The sequence below is a fragment of the Magallana gigas genome, chromosome 3 (assembly GCF_963853765.1).
Source record: "Magallana gigas chromosome 3, xbMagGiga1.1, whole genome shotgun sequence".
NCBI lineage: Eukaryota > Metazoa > Mollusca > Bivalvia > Ostreida > Ostreidae > Magallana > Magallana gigas.
In genome coordinates this window covers 60,242,223-60,254,236 of record NC_088855.1, presented here as the reverse complement: position 1 = coordinate 60,254,236, position 12,014 = coordinate 60,242,223, and the positions used below count along the sequence as shown (strand labels likewise).

Genomic DNA, 12,014 nt, shown 5'->3' with positions numbered 1-12,014 from the left:
CACACACACACACACACACACACACACATTACATACGTTTAGTTTAGACGCAAGGGCAGACATTATAATCCGTACAATATAAGAAAGGGACAAAAGATACAAACAAATACAGGTATTACAGATATTGATAAACTATCTGCCATTAAAGACAAATAACGTTAAGGAGGCTGGGCTGTCAACAAATTCAAACATTCAGATATGATTTTTTTAAAGCTTTAAACTAATATGTAAACGGTGTGACCGTTGGACCGAGCGCAGATTTAACACAGTGCAGTTTGATTTTTATACAACAATTTATTTGAAACGCACACAATAGACTGAGCGCGCGACGCTTTGTTTAACTTTGGCTTATGATTTCAGTTGGCAGCCAGGCGGATCCTGCTGCGCTCGATATTATTTAGTAAAGAAAAATCAATATATTTCAGCTTTAAAATTTTGACATTTTCTTTTCTCTTTATACAAATCTCTTCTTTGAAAGATAAATACAGCCTAAAAATGACCGCCACCACCCAGTCCCCCTACAACTGAAGTCAAATATCAAGTGTTTATACACCAAAGACACAACGTGAAGAACACTTTATATGGAGGATCATTTCCACTCGTAGTATAAAGAAACTGTTCGGTTACAGATCGTGGGAGTTGTTGTAATTACGACCTTAATAGTGATATTGTCTTATATAATATAATAATTCTATGCATTACCAAGGAATTCCAGTGATACGTATATAATTAAACGATTAGACCCTCACTTTGTTGTGTTCACCTAGTCCTAACCTTGGCTAGGTCCTATGATTACATTTTACATATTTATGTCACAAAATCTGCATTTCAATGTAAGAACATCCAATTAATTATTTTGAATTTGAATAATTACTATTTTAATAGCTTTATTTTTACCACCGTGAAATGTGTTTTCTTATAAGTTGTCCAATTAAAAACTATATTATTAAGCGTACAATAATAATTACTCTAAGTGTGTTTCGGTACGTTCTAATAATTACAAGCTAGAGAGATAGATATTATTGACTGTGCTGAAATCTGACATCGTTGTCAGCTGAAACTTATTGCTCTCTGTTCACAATAATGATTTGACGACTTTTTGACTCTTCCTATAATTAAACAATGTACTGATTTTCTGTCATCATGGACATGTAAATCTCTACTCATTGGTCTTCGCGTACAGGCTGGTAGCTGGTTTTGAAGGATGGATGAGTTCTTCTCGTAAAGGGGAACTCGCTGTTGCGATGTAGCCTTACACCCGGACGTATATGGTTAGAAACCTTATTAACCTGAATAAAGACAAGGTCGAGGATTCAATGTACATATGATGTTTGTCTATTTAAGATAACTTGGTCCGTTCTGGTTATTTTTCATCTCACAACTGTTGTGACCATTTTTATTTCAAAAACCTCGCAAAACAAACTTTAAAAATGCCAAAAGTCTAGGTATCAGAGTAGATTGGTATACTATTTGAAAGTCGATCTTTTGCAACTAGAACGTATAAAAATAAACCGATTAGCCTGCATCTATTTGTACAGCACGTTGTCTCCGCGTTACCAATATAATTCATACATGTACCCCATGTATTGTATATTTGATAAACCTAACAGTTTATGTCTTTGTCATAAAAATCCAGAATTATTGCTTTCTAGTAATCATCAGTTAATCATGTGAAATGACCAATGAACACACAACACGTTCCATAAAAACACATTTACTCAATTATTTTTCCTTTAATGGTTTATTCTTACAGTTTCATGGTGAGAAATAAAATATTCATTACAGCTGACAAAATGGTCACCAAAGAGTTTACACTAATCACTGTCGCTCCGGAGTGCGGTTTTTCTGTCACATGCTTTTGCATGCGGATAAAGATATGATGAGTTATCTCCTCTTGTTCCGTTGTGGTCTCTTTGTTTTCTGCAGTAGTTGCCTCTACTTTTACCGGGTTCTTGACAGTTTTTACAAACTGTCTCCTGTGTGTTTCTGTAGTTGTCATGGTTTTCTCTGTTGTCTTGGATACAGGTATAGTTCCAGATTGTTCAACCTCAGTAGGACAGATTGTTTCTAGCTGACATTGTAGGTTCTGGGAGAAGGTACACCCCGTAGGTGGTATGAATGTTCCAAGCGGGTGTCTCTCCCATTCGGGAACATGGCTGTAGACAAATTCAAAAGATTAACACAATGAAGTTTTTCGGTATTTTATTCAAAAATACAATAAATGTTTTGTTTACCAATGCCATAAAATGACGCACATCAAAACCTTATAAATCTTTTTCTGAGAATTTTAAATAAAGTTCTATTTAAACAACGTTAATCGATTTCTTTTAGAATACATTGTCAAATAGGCAGGCTTGGGGTAATGCTAAATGTAATGGTAATGCATTGCAATGCATTACATGTTTTCAAAGTAATGCTAGTAATGTGTAATGCCACAAAATTAGCATTACAAGTAATGGTAATGTAATTCATTACTTTCCAAAATCTAGTGTAATGCTGGCATTACATGGCATTACTTTGCATTATTATGCTTATTTATATATGTGCACTTTAAAAAATGTGATGAATAAATGAATAGTTGAAATTGAATTTGACTAAATTTATTTTTTAAGAAGAAAGAAATAATTCTTGAGATAAAAATGTTTTAATTGTATTATGAAAAAAGATTTTTTAAAAATTCATTTTTGAATTGTTAATATTACTAAATATAACAGCACAATTTCATAACATTTTCAAGAGTGTTGTTATTAAGAGTTTTTAATCATTTAAACAGTTTACTCCAATTAGATTGCACTTCAATAAGAAATGTGTCAACAACACACTAAGCCCCCAGGATAATCTACGTATCAAAACAATCTTTTGTTATAAGAAGTGCTAAACGCCCCAATCCCCTTCCCTTCGCTATGTCCCAAAAGAATAGGAGACAGACATGCACCTTTAAAAGCAAAATGAATGCACTGTCCATCCATGATGAAAAGCAATATCACTTCCAATATTATAACCCATTTGAAAATAATTTTACTTACTTATTCTCTCTCTCTCTCTCTCTCTCTCTCTCTCTCTCTCTCTCTCTCTCTCTCTCTCTTATATTAAGTACACTGTACATTAGTTTGGACTGATAGAAAATACAAGATTCATGTATTTTTTTCTATTATTGCACTTAATATGATCGCAAAACAGTACTTTTCAGTCCAAGCTTCGACTGCTCCTGTAAAACATTTATTTAGTATAGCTGGGAAGATTTTCAAACTAACAGGATGCAGTTAAAGATGAACCCTTTGAAACTTTGATCATAAAGTGCAACAGCAATCTTTTGTCTTAAAGTGTCCTCAGTAGAAAGAAATATGATTCAAATACAGTATCTTAAGAAATATAACTGGGAAAAACCATCTGTTTATGAATGAATACAATTAAGTGTCCAAAATTATAAAGATTTGTGTACTCTGGGGAAATATCTCTATTTAGCTTTTGATAACCGCAACATTATTCCATAAATTGTTTTTTGTTATACATGTAATTCTGTGTCTCTATTTCGTATCCTACATTGTATCATGCCAATTGTCTATAAATATCATTTTACTTATGTAATATGTTGTTCATAATGCCACAAGATGATTATAAATTGAGCAATTTATAAAGAATGACTCTTGTATAGTCATTGAATTTGAACATGATACTAAGCATGAACCTGTATATATGTTAAAGAGTGTTTTATATTTGAAACATTTGCAAAAACTCTTTACTAGCTTTACTTTTTAAAAACAAAGTAATGGTAATGGTAATGCATTACTTTACTCATGTAATGGTAATGTAATGCATTACTTCAAGAAAATCAAGTAATGGTAATGGTAATATAATGCCCAAATTCATGAAGTAATGGTAATGTAATGCATTACTTTACAATGTAATTCACCCCAAGCCTGCAAATAGGTATATATTACGTACACGTGAAAACTTAGTTTTACACTCTTCAATGTAATATGACTCTTTCCAATTTATGTTTGCTTTAAAAGCTTCTCGCTTTAAAGTTTAATAAAACTGTCTCAAATTATGAATAATATATCATATCATAGACAAACATAACAAATTTTAATTCCTTAAGTGAAATCAGATAACTTAGTGTATTCAGGGAAATATTGGCCTATGTTTTATTTTTGCCCATTTCGCCCTTGTTGTTATCGATCAAATTTAAGAATGACCGAATTCAAAATACATGTAATGTTAGATGACTATATTTATTAGAAAATGTTTTTATTTCTAACTATGATTGGGCGAATTTGAGATACCAGTACAATATGTTAATCAAAATACTCAAACCTCGATGTCACGTGGTAATATTCACTGACCCGGGACGTAATTACTTACTGACACGTGACGAGCTCCCCGTCCGGACTGCAGGTGTCGGCGGTCCTGAGCTCGTGACACAGGGTCGTGTTGACAGGGGTGGATACCGTCTCTCTTATCATCACTCCTGACGGGTCCAGCTTCAGGACGTCATAGCGACAGGCGGTCACTGCAAATGTCACACATAACTCATAGCGACAACACAATCACCATACAGATCTCATAGCGACAATACAGTCACCAGATATTTCTCATAGCGACAACAAAGTCACCATACAGATCTCATAGCGACAACAAAGTCACCAGATATATCTCATAGCGACAACACAGTCACCAGATATATCTCATAGCGACAACAAAGTCACCATACAGATCTCATAGCGACAACAAAGTCACCAGATATATCTCATAGCGACAACACAGTCACCAGATATATCTCATAGCGACAACAAAGTCACCATACAGATCTCATAGCGACAATACAGTCACCAGATATATCTCATAGCGACAACAAAGTCATCATACAGATCTCATAGCGACAACACAGTCACCAGATATATCTCATAGCGACAACACAGTCACCAGATATATCTCATAGCGACAACAAAGTCACCATACAGATCTCATAGCGTCAATACAGTCACCAGATATATCTCATAGCGACAACAAAGTCACCATACAGATCTCATAGCGACAATACAGTCACCAGATATATCTCATAGCGACAACAAAGTCATCATACAGATCTCATAACGTCAATACAGTCACCAGATTTATCTCATAGCGACAATACAGTCACCAGATATATCTCATAGCGACAACACAGTCACCATAGAGATCTCATAGCGTCAATACAGTCACCAGATTTATCTCATAGCGACAACACAGTCACCAGATATATCTCATAGCGACAACAAAGTCACCAGATATATCTCATAGCGACAACACGGCCACCAGATATATCTCATAGCGACAACACAGTCACCATACAGATCTCATAGCGACAACACAGTCACCATACAGATCTCATAGCGACAACACAGTCACCAGATATATCTCATAGCGACAACAAAGTCACCAGATATATCTCATAGCGACAACAAAGTCACCATACAGATCTCATAGCGACAATACAGTCACCAGATATATCTCATAGCGACAACAAAGTCACCATACAGATCTCATAGCGTCAATACAGTCACCAGATATATCTCATAGCGACAACAAAGTCACCAGATATATCTCATAGCGACAACACAGTCACCAGACAGATCTCACAGCGACAACACAGTCACCATACAGATCTCATAGCGACAACACAGTCATCAGACAGATCTCATTGCGAAAACACAGTCACCAGATATATCTCATAGCGACAACACAGTCACCAAATATATCTCATAGCGACAATACAGTCACCAGATATATCTCATAGCAACAACACAGTCACCATACAGATCCCATAGCAACAACGCAGTCACCAGATATATCTCATAGCGACAACAAAGTCACCATACAGATCTCATAGCGTCAATACAGTCACCAGATATATCTCATAGCGACAACAAAGTCACCAGATATATCTCATAGCGACAACACAGTCACCATACAGATCTCACAGCGACAACACAGTCACCATACAGATCTCACAGCGACAACACAGTCATCAGACAGATCTCATTGCAAAAACACAGTCACCAGATATATCTCATAGCGACAACACAGTCACCAAATATATCTCATAGCGACAATACAGTCACCAGATATATCTCATAGCAACAACACAGTCACCATACAGATCTCATATCAACAACACAGTCACCAGATATATCTCATAGCGACAACAAAGTCACCAGATATATCTCATAGCGACAACAAAGTTACCATACAGATCTCATAGCGACAACACAGTCACCATACAGATCTCATAGCGACAACACAGTCACCAGATATATCTCATAGCGACAACACAGTCACCATACAGATCTCATAGCGACAGGCGGTCACTGCAAAAGTCACACATAACTCATAGCGACAACACAGTTACCAGACAGATCCCATAGCAACAACACAGTCACCAGACAGATCTCATAGCAACAACAAAGTCACCAGACAGATCTCATAGCGGCAGGCGGTCATTGCAAAAGTCATATAACTCAATTGCAAAGCGACAATATAGTCAACAGACAGATCCCATAGTGGCAACAAAGTCATCAGACAGATCTCATAACAACAAAACAGGCACAAGACCGATTTTATAGCAACATCACAGGTATTAGACAGATCTCATAGCGACAACACAGTCACCAGACAGATCTCATAGCGACAACAAAGTCACCAGATATATCTCATAGCGACAACAAAGTCACCAGATATATCTCATAGCGACAACAAAGTCACCATACAGATCTCATAGCGACAATACAGTCACCAGATATATCTCATAGCGACAACAAAGTCACCATACAGATCTCATAGCGTCAATACAGTCACCAGATATATCTCATAGCGACAACAAAGTCACCAGATATATCTCATGGCGACAACAAAGTCACCAGATATATCTCATGGCGACAATACAGTCACCACACATATCTCATAGCGACAATACAGTCACCACACATATCTCATAGCGACAACACAGTCACCATACAGATCCCATAGCGACAACAAAGTCACCAGATATATCTCATAGCGACAATACAGTCACCACACATATCTCATAGCGACAACACAGTCACCATACAGATCCCATAGCGACAACACAGTCACCAGATATATCTCATAGCGACAATACAGTCACCACACATATCTCATAGCGACAACACAGTCACCAGACAGATCTCATAGCGACAACACAGTCACCATACAGATCTCACAGCGACAACACAGTCATCAGACAGATCTCATTGCGAAAACACAGTCACCAGATATATCTCATAGCGACAACACAGTCACCAAATATATCTCATAGCGACAATACAGTCACCAGATATATCTCATAGCAACAACACAGTCACCATACAGATCTCATATCAACAACACAGTCACCAGATATATCTCATAGCGACAACAAAGTCACCAGATGTATCTCATAGCGACAACAAAGTTACCATACAGATCTCATAGCGACAACACAGTCACCATACAGATCTCATAGCGACAACACAGTCACCATACAGATCTCATAGCGACAACACAGTCACCATACAGATCTCATAGCGACAGGCGGTCACTGCAAAAGTCACACATAACTCATAGCGACAACACAGTTACCAGACAGATCCCATAGCAACAACACAGTCACCAGACAGATCTCATAGCAACAACAAAGTCACCAGACAGATCTCATAGCGGCAGGCGGTCACTGCAAAAGTCATATAACTCAATTGCAAAGCGACAATATAGTCAACAGACAGATCCCATAGTGGCAACAAAGTCATCAGACAGATCTCATAACAACAAAACAGGCACAAGACCGATTTTATAGCAACATCACAGGTATTAGACAGATCTCATAGCAAAAACAAAGTCACCAGACAGATCTCATTGCGACAACAAATTAGTAATCAGACAGGCTGCACTTAATCTAGAATTTTATGCCATTAACATAATAATCACACAGATTACACCAATTCTAGAACGGTACTATCACAGCTTGTGAAGTAGCGGCTGAAACTCAAATTACTCAATTATCGAAAATTACTGAATCCTCACCGAATGTCAGTGAGCGTATCCTGCAATAAAATGGCTGATCGTGACATGTAAATGCCATGTAAACTAAAATAATGTAAAATTTGGATCCAGACAAACACATCTGCAGAGTTAGATTCGGTTGTTTATGTGAACTAAATGAATTGTACCTTAACATTTGTAAAGAATATCCCTCACTTTATAGCACTGCTTGATGCATGAAACCTGAGCAAGTCTGCTTTATTTGACAAAAAATGAATGTTATAAAACAGGATAAGTCAAATTTTCATAAGCTTGGGAGGATCCAAGAATGAATGTATGAACAATGGCCTAAGCAAACCGAAGAAAAAGTATGACAAAGATTCGTCAATAGTATTCTATGTTGGCCTAGTTTCTTTATGGAAGTTGTTAATGTTATAAAAAATGTTGCCACCATCCCAAAAAATCAAACAATGGAAAATAAATATCTACAGTTTGAGACTGATACGGGTAAATGTTTAATATTATAGAAACATGTGGACTACACAGCAGTCTTGATTTGACTGAACTTGTACCGCTGGTGAAAACAAATATGTCATCATAGGAAGCAGTGAAATTCGACAAACGACGGTTTTATTTTTAAAAATAGATATTGTTACAAGCATATAGAATATCATTTTAAATCCATAGCCTGGTTATAGAACATGGTATTTTATTATACTTTCATGCTAAATACTGAAATCTGATTGGTTTAGACGCAGTTGATAATCCGTTCTATTACCCGCAGCGTTAGCAACACACTTAGCAACGGGTAACACAACGAATTGTTACATGCGCGTAAACTATGCGCGTACGGTTCGCCAAAGAATTCACGTCATTTATATATAAAAGTACAAAAGTTTTCTGTAAAATTAAGACATTCAGTATAATAAAATAAATAGTGCCTGTTTAGGAGGGTAAGAGTTGAAATTGACACCCTTCGAAAACCATTGTCAACCTCCGCTTCGCGTCGGTTGACAATAGTTTTCCCGGGGTGTCAATTTCATTTCTTACCCTCCTAAACAGGCACTATTTATATAGAGGTACTCTTTCAAATATCAGTCGCAACGCGTTTGACTTAAATTAACATTTCAATCACTGCGATGAAATAAATGTGCTTTGATGTTTGAAGCCCTGCAGACAAGTAAGACGACAGATATAAATAGATATGATTACCTTTCTTGTTCCTGTCAAAGTCGTGTTCGACTTGTATCAGATTATGGCAAACATCGAACCCGACACAGATTCCGGAGATCAAATCCAGGAGCAGTAGAACACACAGAGCGTGGACCCGAGTCATGATGGCGGAGACTCTCTGAAGTCTGAGTGGACGCCCTAGTGTTTACAGTGACTGTACGTGCCCTACGGCCGGGCGATTTGTGGACACACCCTCTCACTGCGCCGGGGCTAATGCACGATAGTTGAATGGGAGCGACGTTACCTTTGAAATAGTGACATTTCGAAATCGTTGAATATTCTGAATTATGACTGAAAGAAACTCTTTTAATAAATCTCGTTTAACTTTCCTCTCAAGGTTTCATATTAAACATGACAAGCATGTAATTCAATGTCGACTGACAAAATTCAACCCTATTCAAAAAGTGATCAAGACATTAGAACTGTAAAAAAAACCATAAAGCAAACTTAAGGGTACATCATCTATAACATTTGAATAAGTGGAACAAGCACACATTTGTTGAACTGCTTACCATATCATGGGGAAGATGGTTGTTCCTTACAGATCCTCACTACATGTGTTTGAGAAAATACAGGGATTACGACTGCAGGCAGGTTGTCTAACTGTCAAAGCTAATTATACACTTCACTGACTGTCACAATGCAGCATATCTAACGCAGTTCCAAAACAATTGTGGCTAGCAGTTTCCAAATTAGAGTTCAAATTTAATGGCAAGATTTGACATATTTCATAACTTATTTCTTTTCTCAAAAAACCATGTTCAATGCTAAATTCCATGGAAACTGTTCTTGTAGATAAGTAACATTTGAAGGGCGGAGTTAACACTGTGCAACAACTGTTTTGTGGATTGAGGTCTGAAGCAGAACAACACAGCACAATGTCTTTAACGATTCGATGGCGACAAGATAAACGAAGTCCAAGATATACTACTGTTTACTAGGTGTATATATATATATATATATATATATACAAGAAAAATATCAAGCATTTAATTTCAATTGTCTTTTATTATCCAAACACAAATGCACAAACATTCATTAGACAAATGTTACCAAACAAACATGGTCTCCAAGACTTGCATTCACGTATTCTTTAATGTGAATTGGTGACACATAATAAATATTCCCGAAAAGACGAAAACGAAAAATAAAATAAAATACATATTTATCAAATCAATAAATAAAGTTAATAATAAATTAATAAAACGATGGATTTCTGTAGCCTCGACCGTGCCCTTTGACCCCGGATTAAGGGACCGGATTAACTGCCGTTGATCATGAAGTCCTGAAGCAGGGACAGGAGGAACTCGTACTGCCGCTGTCTCTCGGCTTTGTCTTCTGATGGCTTCTCGTTCAAATTGAAATTATACAGAGAGTTTGGGCTATTAAACGGGTTGTACCTGGAATCCTGACCCTTGGAGGCAAACGGATTTCTGTAAACCTGATTATCGGGCACTTGTTCGTTATGCACAGGTGGGGCCTGGGTGGTGGTCTGGGTGGAGGGGCAAGGCTTTGTTGGATCGTTAGCGTCCACATACGTGGAATAACAACCGTCCTTCTTTTCGATGCATCCCTCAACGTGAAATACCCCGGCGTTGTTTCCAAATCTTACAAAATTAAAAACAAATATCAATAAAATATGCATTTATTTACGTTCATTAACCCTTAGTCATTTAAAAAATATATTAGATTGTTAAATTCATTATGAAAAAAAAAAGTTATATAGACAGTGGTTTCACAAAGCCTTCATTAAAATGCCCCGATAAACTAAGTCTTACATAATACAGATATGGATACATTAATATTAAGACAATTTTAGTTCTGTGAATTGTACCTACCCACAGCATTGTAGTCCACTATCTGAGCAGCTACAGTCCTGACAGGTTTTTTCGTCGCGGTAGCTCTGCCGATAAGGAACCCGGATGGAGTCCTTGTAAAGACAGTCTAATGACACTGCAAAAATAATAAAAAGCAAATGAATAATGATATAAAAATAACTTGCAAAAAACCATAGAAAAAATTCGAGCATCGAAAAACAAAGAGATGTTCTTGTGTCCGTCACATAAACGAAAGTTCGTTATCAGTATAAATGCTCGTAACCTTAGATGACCCTTACTTTTCTTTCCAGGAATGGCCAAAGTTTCCTGTGGAATAAATTGACACCATCCACGAACCAACTCAGGAATTAGCAGTGACATCAAAATCACAGTTACAGAGCTGTACATGTTGTCTTGTTGGAATTTCTCACACAGAGATTTAGAATTACAGAAAATGTTATCTTCAGCAGCTGACAATGCAGTCAGAAAGCGAGCGGTGGTCGTTAGCGAAGGCAGAGAGAAGTGTTTGTGGATACAGCCCCGGCTGTCAGTATATATACCTGTGGAGCAATATTGTTTGTGAAATGATTAATCACCGAAATTCTAATTAATTCAGAAGATTTCAGCTTAGATATAAATAACTTCATAAGACGTTATGAAAAAATATGACATGCTCTCATTTGTCAAAATGGTTTTTGATTTTTAAATTGTTGTGGTCGTGTGTCGTAGGAATATGTTTCCTTTGTCTGCCTGGGGTTAATGGAGAGCTTGTGTGATAGTTGTGTGCTACGTATCCACGCTCAAGGAAGAGATTCCAACGATTATCATTTAATCATTGTATGACATAGTCGTTGGAGCTTATTAATGCACAATAATCTGCGTCGGAGTCCAACCACACGTAGCTAATCTTAAGAAAAAAGGGGAGATTGTCTAGCGCCATCAATA

The 12,014-nt window shown here is 36.9% G+C and overlaps 2 protein-coding genes across 3 annotated transcripts; both read right to left on the bottom strand.

The window, feature by feature from the left end:
- Window positions 1-1,698: 1,698 nt before the first annotated feature.
- Window positions 1,699-9,921, bottom strand: LOC105334424 (uncharacterized). Of its 2 annotated transcripts, none has more exons than XM_011437866.4 (4): window positions 9,765-9,921; window positions 9,232-9,496; window positions 4,366-4,513; window positions 1,699-2,156 (listed from the first exon to the last, which is right to left on the bottom strand). In XM_011437866.4, exons 2-4 carry the CDS (start codon window positions 9,353-9,355, stop codon window positions 1,748-1,750), a joined length of 681 nt encoding a protein of 226 aa, XP_011436168.3. In that variant the 5' UTR covers window positions 9,356-9,496; window positions 9,765-9,921; the 3' UTR covers window positions 1,699-1,747. The 2 variants fall into 2 exon arrangements, with proteins under 2 accessions (XP_011436168.3, XP_065936750.1); XM_066080678.1 differs by having other exon boundaries at window positions 9,232-9,543; window positions 9,765-9,908.
- Window positions 9,922-10,240: 319 nt separating this feature from the next.
- Window positions 10,241-11,597, bottom strand: LOC105334425 (uncharacterized). The gene is made up of 3 exons (XM_011437867.4): window positions 11,369-11,597; window positions 11,091-11,205; window positions 10,241-10,859 (listed from the first exon to the last, which is right to left on the bottom strand). The coding sequence occupies exons 1-3, from the start codon at window positions 11,475-11,477 to the stop codon at window positions 10,514-10,516; spliced, it is 570 nt and encodes a 189-aa protein (XP_011436169.3). The 5' UTR covers window positions 11,478-11,597; the 3' UTR covers window positions 10,241-10,513.
- Window positions 11,598-12,014: the final 417 nt, after the last annotated feature.